This window comes from Gracilinanus agilis, chromosome 2, assembly GCF_016433145.1.
Source record: "Gracilinanus agilis isolate LMUSP501 chromosome 2, AgileGrace, whole genome shotgun sequence".
NCBI lineage: Eukaryota > Metazoa > Chordata > Mammalia > Didelphimorphia > Didelphidae > Gracilinanus > Gracilinanus agilis.
Genome location: NC_058131.1, coordinates 598,897,654 through 598,913,339, shown reverse-complemented (window position 1 = coordinate 598,913,339; position 15,686 = coordinate 598,897,654). Strand labels below are relative to the sequence as shown.

The 15,686-nt window shown below is 37.4% G+C and overlaps 1 protein-coding gene across 4 annotated transcripts in view; it reads left to right on the top strand.

Moving 5' to 3' along the window:
* Positions 1-15,686, top strand: part of NTRK3 (neurotrophic receptor tyrosine kinase 3) — a 445,036-nt gene that overhangs the window by 373,443 nt on the left and 55,907 nt on the right. For all 4 annotated transcript variants that reach the window (XM_044665439.1, XM_044665438.1, XM_044665436.1 and 1 more), the window contains 2 exons: positions 9,534-9,706; positions 13,055-13,298. In XM_044665439.1, coding sequence (XP_044521374.1) covers positions 9,534-9,706; positions 13,055-13,298 — 417 coding nt within the window. The remainder of the gene's footprint in view (positions 1-9,533; positions 9,707-13,054; positions 13,299-15,686) is intronic.

Below are 15,686 nucleotides of genomic sequence, written 5' to 3'. Positions count from 1 at the left end.
TCCTCCATCTGCATGACATCTTTGGGGTCCCACTGCTCCTCATTGGAATGGAACTCCTACCATTCCCCCCCAAATGTCAATCTCCCTATGGATGCCAAGGTCCCAACGGGAGTTTTCCTACTTACTGAAAAGCTCCACACATTACAAACACATATCCAACCACCATCTGTGGTAGAGGTAATAGATGCCATTCACATTAATTCAGAGTATCAGTTGTTTTGTGTTTCTGTAGTTTTAGGGAAAGTGCCTTTTGGGTTCTACAAAACTCACAGGAGTTATGCCCAAACCAGAAGCAATATAGAAGATACTTCCAAGTTGGGGTTGGGTCCCTATGAGATCAGAGAAAGAGCTAGAGTTCTGGGAGAGCAGGATGATAAGGGGTGTGTGTGTGTGTTTGTGTGTGTGTGTGTGTGTGTGTGTGTGTGTGTATGAATGTGTACATGCATGTGAAAGTGAGTATCTATGGGTGTATGTAGGCTGGGAGTAATTTATTTTTTTCTGAATGTTAACCTGAAGATCTGCCTTATCTTTTTGAGTATCAATTTCCTTCTCTGTAAAATGAGAGGACTGGATATGATGTATCTTAAGAAAAGAGAACTCAAAAAGATTCAGAGACAAAAGACCTGAGTTCACACCCTGGATGTGCCACTTACTAATTGTTTGAGTCACTTCCCTTTCTGGACCTTAGGCAGGCAGGTAATAAGTATTTATTAAACACATTACCATGTGCCATGCACCGTGCTAAGTTTTGGAGATACAAATACAAGCAAAGAAGAATACAGTTCCTGACCTCAAGCTTACATTCTTATTGGGAAAGACAACATATAAAAGGGAGGAAGAAAATAGAGTGGGAAGGAGAGAAGATACCCATTCAAGGGCAGGATGGAGAAGTCTGAAGATTCCAAAGTACAGCCAACAAGGGAATAAAGCATGGACAGATTGGACTGGTTCCTAAGATGAAGGCCTCTGGAAAGAAGTTACCAATGGGATGAAGCCAGTTCTGTGACTATAGCTCTTTCTCTTTCCTTCCTTCCTTCCTTCCTTCCTTCCTTCCTTCCTTCCTTCCTTCCTTCCTTTCATCAACAAACATCAGGTGCTTATATGCCAGGCTAAGCTCTCTGAATATAAAGAAAAAAGCAAACTTTTCCCTGCCCTTAATTAATTTCTAATGGACAAATGCCTAGTTTTGGTTGACTCTAAAATGACAGCTGCATTTTTATATTTGTAGAAATACAACCACCATATCTTTCTCCCATAGTCCCCTATGACTTTTACCAAAAGCTCATTGTGAAGTGAAAAAGTCTTTTCTATTTTTTTCCCCAGTTTGAGGTGGGAAGTAGGGGACTCTCAAAGCCATGAGATTTCAAATCTCTCTGCTTACCTGGTCAATGCTTCATGAAAGTTGTCAAGATCTTTTAGAAGTAACTTGTCACTCTGGCAGGCAAACCAAGTTTTAGACATTTTCTGTCTCCCTCATAAATTTTCAGTCATTTGTGGCATTTGTGGAAAAAAAATGTCAAATCTTCCTCAATCGGAGCAATGGGGCTTCAAAGATTCTGTGCAAATGAAAGTGGCTGTATCCTCAACTCCTAATAAACATCAATTTGCTCTCACGGTGGCCTTTCGTGACAGCTCTCCCAGGTCATCTGTCAACTTAGGTCAGAGCAGAGCAAGAAAGATCAAAGGGATTCAGTGCTTGAAACAAATGGTGATCACAGGGGTGCCAGTCTAAGCCCTTTTTCTAGATCTCTGGTCCTCTTTCAGAGTAATTTCCTATTTTCATAGATCCATGAACAAGGCTACACTTTAAAAAATACTATGAGTGTAAATCCATTGGCAAGCCTTTATTAAGTATCGAGTAAATTCTCAATATAACCATTACTATTATTTATGTAGCACTTACATTTTACAAAGTACTCTCATTTAGTGTTTAATAATAACATAATAATTGAAATAAAATATAATAAAATAAAAATGTTGCAATGTATATAGCAAATTAGTTTTCACAAAACACTTTCCTTCCAACGGCATTGTGAAGTAAGGAGTGTATTTTTATCACCATTTTACAGATATGAAATTTGAGACTCAAAGAAAGATAAGCAAGTTGTTCACTATTGAGATAAGAGGTAGTGCATAATTATGTTATTGCGCATTTTCAAGTATAACTATAAAACCTGTGGATGCTTACCAAATATGACTAAATCCAAATATATGAACAGCTACTCTCCCATTCAAAGTAGTCCATTTGAGAGGCCTTGGGCTAGAAGCTCTGAGTTCTTGTTTCTATCACTGAATCTCTTTCATCTTTCTTGCTCTGCTTTGACCTAAGTTGACAGATAACTTTTGAAAAGTCATACATTTATTGCAAGGATGTTGCTACCTTTGCATGAAATATAACTGGCACTTTTTGGGGGGTTAGTGTAATCACAGTTCCATAGGTTTGAGAACTGGAAACTAAAGTGATCTAGTCTAACGCCTTCATTTTATAGATGAGGAAACTGAGGCACAAAGGAGAGAAGTGTCTTGTTCAAATAGATCTGGGATTGGAATCAAGGTCCTTTGGCTCCAGATACATTGTTCATCATGCTATACTATGCTGGAGTATGTACTCTTAAATGTCCTCAGTGGTCTTGAGTCATTGTCTTTTGAGAGTGGTTTTGATTTTTGGAAGCTGCCAAAGATCTATCCTTGAATAAGGTGAGCAATCAATTTGAAGTTAGATGAAATAATATGGAGTGCCTTAAATTAGAAAACTTCCCATCAGGCATTCAAGAACTAGTCCAAGACATGGCAGCAACATTAGAAGTTGGTAGCCTCCTAAGGAGGCTTAAAAGGCTTAAAAGAACACTGTACTTTTTTGGAAATATGACTTCTGGCTTGTTGATTTTTAAAAACTGGCCACTTTATAGTCACACCTTGAATAAGTGCTGTGGAAGCCCAAAGGGAGGCCCATATGAGGGAGACCTCATCTAAATCGAAAGGACACAAAATCTATTCATAATGGTGATGCTCTCCACCAGTAAAATCTCTCATTAAAAATAAAAAGCAAGAATTTGTTACCTATGACATATATAGCATTTAATAACTTTTCAGCTGGAGATGAGCAGATCCTTCTCTGTTCAATCACCAACATCTCTTCTCAAGTCTTTGGTGGTCTATTGGACACTGCTTAGCTCCATTGATCCTTCTTTGGCTTGCCAAAAATTGAACTGTTTCCAGTACATAGTGAAGCAAGAGTAGAAAATTATTTGCTGCTCAGCCATCTCTCCTTTCTTGGATAGAAAAGCTTGTCAAGCTCAGCTAATGGCACTAGCAGTTGGCTTTGAACTGTGTAGGAGATTAATTCTTTTTATAAATCAAAAAAATCTGTTTGCATCTCCCCTTCCCACACACTCTACTCCAATGCATGCGGCATGTGTCTGTGTGTACATTTCATGCACACATTTGAATATTTTCATGATTTCATTAGTACAGATACTTGCTCCACTGATTCAGATTATAGATAGTGTTTTCCTTTAATTTAAGAATTTTTCTAATCTTGTTTTTATTAATAGTTACTGACATTCAAAAAAACACAAGTAAAAAATAACCTTACACAAAGCCAACTTGTTTATAGTTTGATTTAAAATACATATATTAATTTTAAACAAAATATTAGCAGAAATATCTTGTTTTTCCCCATTCACACTTCTGTTCTCTTTTTTTCTGTAGATATCCTTTCTCAGGTATAATTGCTATTATTATTAATATTATTATTTTAACATTGTGTTCTCATATTGTTTCATTCATTTTTATCCCATTTCATTTAAATCTTGAGATAGTTCTTCATGAGTTTCTTTAAAAAAAACCCATCATTTAAAGGCCAAGCATCTACAGAGGGACCATTCTAAATTTTGACAGGATATTTATATTTTTTAAGCCCTTACCTTTCGTCTTAGAATCAGTACTGTGTATTGGTTCTAAGGCAGAAGAGTGGTAAGGGCTAGGCAATGGGGGTTAAGTGACGTGCCCAAGGTCATACAGCTAGGAAGTGGCTGAGGCCAGATTTGAAGCCAGGACCTCCTGTCTCTGGACCTGGCTCTCAGTCCGCTGAGCCACCACGCTGCCCCCTGACAGGATATTTTTTTTTTGATGACACTTATAATGACACATCTTCAGGCCTATACACAAAACCTTTCTAGTTTGGTAGGATTTATTAGAATTTTTGTTTATAAGAAGCCAAGGACACCCTGTGCGTGATAAAGCTTCTAAGCAGGATCTCAGAATTTGAACTGGGACAAATATTATAGGTTATCTCTTCTAATGCCCTCATTTTATTTTTTAATTAAAAATATTTACTTATTTGTTTGTACCATTTGAAATATTGATCTCAGTTAACTTCCTTTCTTCTCCTTACTAGAGAAGACATGATTTGACAAAAAGATATGTATACATATAAAGCTATGTCTTACTTCTATTTATCATTTCTTTCTCTGGAAGTAGACATACACAAGTAATTCTTCAAAGAATGTTTTTTATTGTTGTATATAATGGTCTCTTGGTTTTGCTTGTTTTGCTCTTCATAATTGCATTTAGGTCTTTCCATTCTTTTTCTAAAATTAACTTGTTCATCATTTCTTAATGATGAGTGCAGTATTATTCCATCACAATCATATGCCATAGTTTAGCTAGCCATTCCCCAACTGATGGGCATCCCTTCAAATTCCACCACAAAGATGGCTGCTATAAATATTTTAGAACATATAATTTCTTTTCCTTTTTCTTTGATTACCTTAGGAAATAGACTCAATAGTGGTGTTCCTGGGTTAAAAAGTGTAACACCCTCATTTTATATATGAGGAAATCCAGAAAGATCAAATGACTTGATCTAAAGTTACACAGGTAGAGCAGAGCAGATTTGAGTGTGGTTTTGATTTCTGGAAGTGACCTGGAACATCTCTGATTTTTTTCACTGGGACCTCCTAAGGAGCCAACCAGAAATATCTCTTGATTATAGTTGTATGTGAGATATATATATACATGCATGTGCATATACATGTATATGTATACACACATCTATACATATATACAAACACATAAATACATAGGAGTCATCATTGTGTTTATATGTGTGCACACATTTAATACACGTAAGCACACACAAATATACACACATATATACTTATACACATAATAAATATATTAAATAACTCCAAAGAATTATGAACCAATGAAAATAATTTGCACTTTTGACACAAATATGATTTCTCTTTCATCCATCTAAAAACTTCAGCTTACTCTATAAGGTAAGAAGAAGTAGCATTGGAAGAAATAAAAGCACCCTAATTATAGATGTGTAGAAAATACTAGGAAACAACCTCTCACTTCTTCTTGTCCTTCACAAAGTTGGGTATGTGGGGGGGGTAGCAATAGAAGTTATAGAAGTGAGTGCTCTTTTCAAGTATTTGAAAGGAGAGTTGTTAAGAGGACTAGAAATTATATTTGTTTTGCTTGCTTCCCCAGAGGCAGTGATGTGCTGGTAAATGTTAAACAACCATGTCTCTGGGGGGAAATGTATACACAATTGACTTTTAAGCTTAATCTGAATTATTAACATTTCATCCATCAATATTTAAGTCTAGGCAGTCAACGAAATAATAACTCAAGCCTTGATTAATTTGCTGATTCAGAGCTATAAATGCTCACATTGAAAATTAAGATTCGACTCACCTCAGCTTGTTAGGAACTGGTTTCAAAATACCCCTGTATCAGAGAGCAGAAGGAGGAGCAATGTAGAGAAGTAATAGAGATAGACTCTGGTTTGATGTTGTGGGAAAACATTCTACAAATAGAGTCATCCAGAAGTAGACAACATGGGTGGCTTTTGGAGGGAATGGATTTATTTCCATTTGATGTATTCAAGTGAAGGTTGATTGGCCCCTGGAGTGTGGGGGTGAAAGTAAAGTGGAAGGTGGGATAGCAGAGGGGATTCTTGGTCAGGTAACAAGACAGATCATATGGCCTCAGGATTTCTTTCAAATTCTGAAATTCATCAGTTTTGTAAGAACAAGAATTTTATCACTTGTTTTGAGAGAATCTTTCCAAAATTTCAGCCAAAGTTACTTCCTGGCACTTTGAGAGGCAATGAATGTTGTATATTGGAAAAATCATTAAAACTGAATGCAGAAACCTTGAATATTAGCTCTGATCTGACTACTTACTCATTATGTGAGTATGGTCATTTTCCTTGAATCTCAGTTTTCTTGTCTATAGAATGGAATAAATGCACTACCTACTCTTTGCAGTTTTTCTTCTCTTTCCTCTCCCTCTTCCTTCTTATCCTTCTAGTTCTTCTCTCTCTTCTCCTTTTCCTCCTCCTCCTCCTCCTCCTTCTCCTCTTCCATCATCATCATCATCATTTTGCAAGATCATTTTCTTTTATCTTTCCCATGGTCATGCAGAAGAACAAAAAGGGATACAAGGTGATCTAATAGCTTGAGTGCTATTTTGAACCAAAGGATTATGCTCTGGTTTTAGACTCCTACATAGAAAGTCTTTGTACTCTTCTGGTACATATATCCCAGGATCACCATTTCTCTGGGAAATGATACCATTTAATGCTCAAACTCAACTTGTTTCCTCTTACCTATTAACAGTTATTTGGAATAGTGGATAGAGTCCCAGATATAGAGTCAAGAAAGATCTAAGTTGGAATCCTGCCTCAGACAGTTGCTATTTGATCAAATAATTTAAATATTTTGTGCCTCAATTTCTTCATCTGAAAATGAGAATTAGAATCTGTGTCCCCAAGGTACCTACTATTTCTAAACTTATGATCTTAATCATTGTTTCCTATCCTTAAAAATTGTTTTCTATTTACTGAGTCTCCTATCGCTCAGTAATAATATTTATATTTGTTAGAAAATACTTTGCAAGTCTGAAAGTGCAATATAATGTGAGCTACTATGATTATAATTATCTATTCTCCAAAATATGTGAGTTTGAAGTTTAAAGCATAGAAAATAGAAAGCCCATTCTGATGTTAAAATGACCTTGATATTTGGCAGAGGAGAGAAAAAGAGAAGAAAGACTTATTTTGTAAACCCATGAGAAAACTCAAAAAAAGTCAACTGAAACATAACCTCAGGGGAGATGGCTGGTTCTGTCCAGCCAGGTTCAGTGTGAAAATAACCAATTTTTGCCACTGATGTCCATATTGTAAAAAAAAGAATGATTTAAAGAGATGGGAAAAGGTCATTTGGTTAGCCTGATATTTGATCTGTTTTTTTTTTCTTCTCATATATCTGACATCTACATAAATCTTCATGCTCACCTCTTTAGTGGCTAATCTGAGTTTGTCTATGTCAGTATCATTATCTATATTAAAGTTTGTATATTGATGAATGAATGAAAAAGTCTTTATGAAATGGTTACCATTTGCCAGGAACTGTGCTAAGTGCTGGGGATACAGACAAAAGAGAGCAAGATGACCCCTTCCCTCAAGACAACACATATAGAGGAGTCATGGTTAAGGAGTGTTGTAGACAAGGGAGACAGAAGGATTGATGATTGGAGTCACAGGGCAATTAACTGGCATGTCCTTACGATGGTAGCAGTAATGTGATTATTTCTCCATGGATAGAATTAGAAAGAGGAGATGAGAGAACAGGTATGACATAGCTTGGCAAGGAGATGTTCAGTAAGTAGCAAGGTGGGCTCAGATCCAGAAGCCTAAGGTCACAGGGGCAGAAGTTTGAGTTCAAAGCTGGACATGATGGTTGAAATGTAAGTGGCATGGCATTGAGATTTAGAGAAGCAGAATGATGTATCTGATACCTGCTAGCTATGGGATTCTGAATAAATCACTTAATCTCTCAATGCCCAGGTAAACTTCTAGGACTATAATTTCAAGAACATATGATGTTCTGTATTGGTAGAAGTTCCTCATCAGCCATTCCCTACAACAATGAAATCACAGTGTTAATAAAAATAAAAACATGTCGGTGTTCATACAGATATAAACAAGCATATACATATAAAGATATGTGTATGTGTATTTATACACCCATATTTATACACAAATGTATAAATTATATGTACATATATATATATATATATATATATATATAGAGAGAGAGAGAGAGAGAGAAAGAGAAAGAGAGAGAGCTGTCAAATCATCCCAATAGGCAGTCACCTATTTTACCTACTTGTAACAAGCTAGCGCCATATTTAGTAATATTGGCTCTGTAGCCAATGAATGCTTAACAAATATTTGTTGAATGAAAGAATGATTATCTAAAAATGACTTAGCATGTTACCTCTACCAGATAACAATTGTATTTTACCAGGCCTTTAACCAAAGGAACTGTGGGAATTTCAGACACTTAATACAGAAGAGATGGGAAAGATATTTTTGGTCAGCATCTGTCAAATCATCTCAATAGGCATTTGCCTCTTCTGCCTACTTGCAAAAAGCTGGTCCTCTGTGCAAAGCAAGCAGAGGAAATACACTCATCTGCCATTAGCTCATTGTGTGACCTTGAATGAGTCACATCAACCCTTTGCCTTCATTTGCTTCAGCTGTAAAATGAGGCAGTGGATTAGATGAAAAGCAAATATATTATAGCTTGAAAATTATGTGATTCTATTAAGGTTTATTTTAATCAAGCAGAATGTTGGGGAAAAAAAGAGAGAAATCTACATGTTGCCCCAGTTTTCAATAGCCCAAAACTTGGTAGCATGTCCTTTCCCTTTCACCAGTATTTTTCCATCTGCATTCCCTGACCACTCCCCATTTTGACTATTCATGTTTTTAGATTCCCACTCACCCTCTTGAAAGGCCAAGAGAACAGGAGGCTCTTCATCAGATATAGGGAATGGGAAACAAAACTAGAAAACCCTGTTAATGTTTCTCTGTAGATCCCTGTGGGCCTAAAAAGAAAACATGAAAAATCAAAGCAGAGGCTTTGATATAGTAGAAAGAGCTCTGTCTCTGGAGTCAGAAGACCTGGGTTCAGAGTCATTTAACCTCTATGGACTTCAGTTTATTCATATGGAAATGCTAGGGGTTGGACAAGTTGGCTTCTGAAGGCCTTTCTAGTTCAAGATCTGTGATCCACTTCTTATACCATTTCTCACATAATAATCTACGAAGTTAGCCCAATAGATGCAGCTTTTGCAAATGAAAGATCTAGGTTTTGGGCCCAGAGCCCCTGTTGGTCATGCATCCATAGCTAACTCTGTTTTGTCTCAGTTTATTTCTGTGTCAATTGAGAACTGGCACCTTAGTAGTTCTCTTGGAGGAGGGAACATTCCCTCCTCATTTAGTGGATAATAGTGATCTCTGCCAGTATCAACGACAAATGGTCTTGACAATATAGGGGAAGTTACAAACCTCATCATTACCATTTAAGCCCTACTTTTCTTAGTCTATATGTCAGTTCTTTCTTTAGTGTCTCTGAGTTAATGATACCATCCTGGGTGTTTTCCCAACACACAAAACAGACATAATCTCTGGTCTCTGCAAGCTTAAAGTATATGTCCTACCTTTGTAGGCCTTGAAAGATCCTACCCTGGCTGCACGTAAGGATTTCCAGAGAGAGGCAGAACTGCTCACCAATCTACAGCATGAGCACATTGTCAAGTTCTATGGAGTATGTGGAGATGGTGATCCTCTCATCATGGTCTTTGAGTACATGAAGCATGGAGATCTCAACAAATTCCTCAGGTAAACAAGAACCCAATTGGGATCAGATCCTGGGAGGATGAGCTATCTGGGTGCTGACTTCAGACCCAAGGCCTTGACTTCGAGTACCAAGTGATATGAAATGGGAGACAAAACAAATCTTTCCTCCAAGGCAAACTCCATATAACAGTGATATATTGTCACTCTGGAAAGGTCATCCAAGACCTTGTCCTAAATTCTGTTCAAATTCAGAAAATAATTGGAGAGGTTAAGGATAATCATTGCTCCTACTTTTCTCTCCATTCCCTTATCCCAATGGAGGAAGAAAAAGAGCTTCAAAATTTAAAAAAAAAGTGAGAAACTAGTATTGCTATTGTGATTAAGATTAGTAATACTCACTTTAGTATCTAGTAGAGAGCTGTGGCCTTAACATTAATGCATTTTGATTTCATTTCTTGGCTTTGACCAAAGCATGTCTTTTTTTGGTGTCTCAATATTCCCTTCTGCAAAATGGGGATAAAATTCCTTTCTTCTTCCTCTTCCTTCTACCATCAATCACTACCTCCTATTGCAAATTATTCTTTGATAAAAAGTGAGAACTACTGAGTGACAGATTAATTAAGGAAAAGGAATCATAAAGGAAAGATAATTTGTTTTAACTTAGACTTTCTTTACCTCTTATTCTTAAATTATGTAAATCAGGTAAGAAGGGATCCATCAGGACCCAGAATGGGGAGTGTCTAGTTTTTTTAAGTTCTCAGGGTTTCCTATTTGGTGTTGTGTAGAACATTAGGGAAACTACTTAGAGATTGAAGAGGTGAGGCTTTCTTTCCTAAAGAGGTGAGATATGCCAAATCGCCCTCTAGAGTTGAAATTTGATATTCAGTCCCACCATTCTTTTCCTTTATTTCACTATAGCTCCCTTTTTTTCCCTTCACCCTTTTAAATACTCTAGTTGTAGTGGGATGGATATGTAAATCTGAGAGCAGCTATAGAGGACAGATGCATATATAAGCATGTTGCTCTGTTTATCTCAGTCCTTACTAGTTTATTCTAGTTTATATGAAAATCAGTACCTGTCTGATTTCTTGCCCTTCTCAAAAAGTACATCCCACTGAAAGAAGTTGAGTAGCTCCAACTTGGGAGGAATCTTCCTTGCCTCAATGCCCACCTAGACTCTTTGTAAAAATAGATTCTGAATTAGAGATCAAGCTTCTGACAGAACAAGGTTCAAGAAGCCTTTAGTTGATGCAGCCACAAAGTATAAATGCATTTTGGCTCAAAGTCACGAGATTGCAGATCTAGACTTGAAGTGTCATCCATAGGAATTACCCAGAGGAAAATTCATATTCAGGAGGCATAAAAGCCTGGAAATGTAGAAGGTAAAGGGGGAGATGGTCATAGGTTGATGGAATTGAAAAATCTTTGGTCTTGACAGTCTAATTTGGGCTACCTATTGGTCACAGGGGAAAGTGGGGAGGATTTAAAGTATTGATCTCACTCCTTTTGATATAACTCCTTAGGATTTTCTGTGGCTTAAAGTCTTTTGATCTTCTTGTCTCCATAGAGGAATGCCTTCCCCAGATAGTTAGGATATTGAGCTAGGAGTACATTTGAGTTCAGGCATTATTCCTGTCTGACTAAGACAAGACTTGTCTCTATGCTCACATTTTCCCAGGGTAAAAGAAATGTGTTCCATTTTCAAATACATCCTGTCTGAAAGAGAGCTCAGCTATCTCTGATGACTTTTCTGTTCTTGGCTTGGCTAGCAGTGGGTTCCACTGTGGTTGTTGCCATGCCTAAAAGTAGGGAGGAGGGAGAAAGAGAGAGCAAGAAAGTGAATAGGAGTAAAAGAATGATTGGAAAAAAGGAGGTAGAGAGAAAGAGATAAATAGGGCAGGGAATGTCACCCATGTCATTGGGTGACTCCTCTTCTCTTAAAACAGCCAATATTCCTTAGATGAAAGGGATTAGAGAAAGGTAAAACAGAAAGAAATAATGATGACTTAGTGTAAGAACCCCTTTTGGAGTCAGTCTGTTGATAGACTCCAAGGAAACTAACATATAACCACATCTTTAAATATGTATTATTTCTGTTGCTTGAGAGATGTGTCTGGGAGGCAATGGTGCACAATATTAATGAGAGCACAACCAGCTCTCAGAATCAATGAGGAAACAATGGGTCTGGTTTTCCAACTTTGCCTTTCAACATTTGGGGCCTTTACCTTAGAGGCCTGGCTAGCTTCTAAGCTGAGCTTCATTAGTCTGTTCTCCTGTTTTATATCCACCAAGAAAAAAAGGCCCTGTTGTTCCTCACTTTTCCTGAATCTTAGTGTCTTTGGGGATGGAATATCTTGACCTTTTTCTGCAGCAAGCCAACTGTTTGCTCATGCAATACTAATATTAACAATAACAGTCCTACTAAAATAATAATAACAACAATAATAAATCCTTACCATATAGTATTTTTTTTACCAACTCTAAAGTGATATGATTTAATGATTTTCCTAGTCCTTGTAGATCTTAGTGGAAGATGGGGACTTGCATAGACTTCTATACTGTGCTTTCAAAGCAAAGATCACCTTCTGGTCTCCACAATTGAAGTACTATTCTTTGTCTCTGGATATTTTCAATGAAGGTGGAGGGGTGGGGGTTGTGATTCTCTGCTGACATCATTTCTTTCCCAAGCTTTCAGTGGAATGGGGAGGGTCAAGGCAGCATAAGACAATAAAATAAATTTGTCTGAGTTTAATGATGCCTTTCAATAGAAATTGGAGAAGTATTAAAGTGGCCTGAAGGTTTGCTCTGCACAGGTCTTCCAGCCTACAGCTTCATAAATAAAGTCCCTGGTTTTTATTACTGCTCATTGGCCTCATGGAGAATAGAATGAACAATAAAAGTGACCAGTTTGAAAGGGGCGAGGCATTTTGATAGAACGTCCTAGACTGGGTGGAGAGTGGAGACTATTGGCTCAGGTTCTACTCATCTACCCCAGATTCACAATCTACAACCCATCTATTCCCCCTGTTCCCCAAAGGTTCTCCATCCCTAAACCCTATATTGGAATAACTGGGAACTTCTATGATCCAGGTCTGGAAAAAGCTGGTAACTCTTACAAAGCTATCTGTGAAATACTACAAGAAACAGGAAACTGACTCTTGGGAGTTGATTTAGTCATAACTAGTCATAAGATAGAAGCCAAGGAGGTGATCTTTGTATAGGTTTTTCTCTTGCTCTTATAATAGGAAACCTGGAGAACAAATAAGTAGAAAGGGGAGTCTTTATTGCCATTTCAAAGTGACAGTACAGAGACTGAAAAGTTTAGGTTGTCTTCTCTTTTGACCCTCCTATAATCTCTCTATTCCTTCTCTTTTCCTTTATTCCATACAGGGCTCATGGCCCTGATGCTATGATCTTGGTGGATGGGCAACCACGCCAGGCCAAAGGAGAGCTGGGGCTGTCCCAGATGCTACACATTGCCAGCCAGATTGCCTCTGGGATGGTATATCTTGCCTCACAGCATTTTGTCCATCGGGATTTGGCCACCAGGAACTGTTTAGTTGGAGCCAACCTATTGGTGAAGATTGGAGACTTTGGGATGTCAAGAGATGTCTACAGCACTGACTACTATAGGGTAAGACAGCTTTCTTTAATGGGGAACCAACAAGAGGGTAACTCATCAAATTCTATAGTGATGTTATTCAGTGAAGTGCTCTTCATTGCTGTGCATATTTGTCCTTGTCATGTGTTTTCTTCCTCTGTCACTTTAATGTGCTTCTAATATACACACACCCACAGGTAAATTCACATTGATCTTCCTTATTTATTTGGCCAATCCTACCTCTGTTGAACCTGTTTTACTTGCACACCCTCATATTCTCTCATGGATACTTTTCTTCATCATATTCGTATCCCCAGACTGGCAAAAGTTCATACTCCTTCCCCTTAATTGCATTTCATACTCATCTCTTCATACATGTGCACACAAAAACACACATACACACACAAACACAGTTACTCCATACCAGCACTATTTCTCATATGCACCCTCCCCCTTCTCTAATATAAACTGACTCTAAAGAGATCTATTCCCAAATATAGGATGTCATTCCATCTCCAAAGAATATATAATCACCAAAAAGCAAAGGAAAGTAACAAAGATGATTAAAAAAATAAGAGAATATGAATGGTAGGGGAATTAAAGAAAATTTAATTCATACAGTTTCAAGGAAAGATGACCAAGAGAGTTTTGGCTAATTGTCTAAATACCATGAAGAATAGCAAAGGTCAGATTTTGGGGAACATTTTTTGGACTTCAACTGGGGGCAAGACTTTTTTTTTTACTTTCTTCTATGTAGCAATCCACTTTTTCAGTCCTCATTGATTCCTTTCATAAGGCTTTCATGATCATTTGCTCCATTTGATTAAATCTGAAAAGGTCACTCTTGCTATGGAAAGAAAGAGATTGCTCACCACTTTTGAAAACTGGGGATAGGAAATAAGATGGGATAGCTAAAAAAAAATCTTTGGAGATAACTATTGCCACATCTGGATAGAACAGAGAGTATTGGACTTAGAATCAGAAGTCTTGGATTCAGGTTCCAGCTCTGGACAAGTTCCTTCATCTCTCAGAGCATCTGGGGTTTTTTTTCCTTCTTTAAAATGAGGGGGTTGACCTACATGATTTCTAAGGCACTTTCCTGCTTGACATCTTGTGCTTCTGTAGTTTATTGTAGGGATTTTGAGTAGTGGGCAAATTTGTTTATTGGGAAAGGGGTAAGGATGAAATGGATGGATAAAGAGTAAGTGTGCAGGAGTGGTTTTAGGTTTTATAAAATGGGGGAATCGCTGGTCTCATCTCATGTGTGGACTGTGAGTGAGTGCCCTGAGGGTAGCTAAAACAAAAATTTCCAGACATATTTATTCCTGTCCTGAGACTGCCAGACAAGGGATATATATGATTGATGTGAGTTACCTCATTTTGTGTATCCCTAATAGTGCCACCAGAAGGGGGATGACCTAATGTCAAACAACAGTTTCACAAGAGATTTGATGTGAGAAGAAGCCCAGAGCTAAGGGGGAAAAACACATAGGAGAATGCCCTTCATGGTCAGAGTGAGAGGCAGTGAACCAACACAAAGATGAGTCAATGCATTGACTTTCTAGCTACCATAGAGTAGAGTACCTTGTGGTATGTCAGAGTAGGAAAAGCAATAGATCTTCCATTCGAGAGTCTGTGTTCAAATCTTTGTGTGACCTTGAACAGTTTTCTGAATCTTCCTAGACCACATTTCTTGATCTGTGAAATGACATTGGTTGGAATAGATGTTCTTTGAGTTTCTTTCCAGCTTTAAAGCATGAGCCTATGACCACAAGGAGGAAGGGGTGGCTAAAGCATCCTTGGTGTTTTGATTAAAGTAGAGATTGGTCCTTAGATTTTAATAAAAGTTATTAGGATCATTTGGATAGGTAGAAGAAGAAGAAGAAGAAGAAGAAGAAGAAGAAGAAGAAGAAGAAGAAGAAGAAGAAGAAGAAGAAGAAGAAGAAGAAGAAGAAGAAGAAGAAGAAGAAGAAGAAGAAGAAGAAAAGAAGAAGAAGAAGAAAGAAGAAGAAGAAGAAGAAGAAGAAGAAGAAGAAGAAGAAGAAGAAGAAGAAGAAGAAGAAGAAGAAGAAGAAGAAGAAGAAGAAGAAGAAGAAGAAGAAGAAGAAGAAGAAGAAGAAGAAGAAGAAGAAGAAGAAGAAGAAGAAGAAGAAGAAGAAGAAGAAGAAGAAGAAGAAGAAGAAGAAGAAGAAGAAGAAGAAGAAGAAGAAGAAGAAGAAGAAGAAGAAGAAGAAGAAGAAGAAGAAGAAGAAGAAGAAGAAGAAGAAGAAGAAGAAGAAGAAGAAGAAGAAGAAGAAGAAGAAGAAGAAGAAGAAGAAGAAGAAGAAGAAGAAGAAGAAGAAGAAGAAGAAGAAGAAGAAGAAGAAGAAGAAGAAGAAGAAGAAGAAGAAGAAGAAGAAGAAGAAGAAGAAGAAGAAGAAG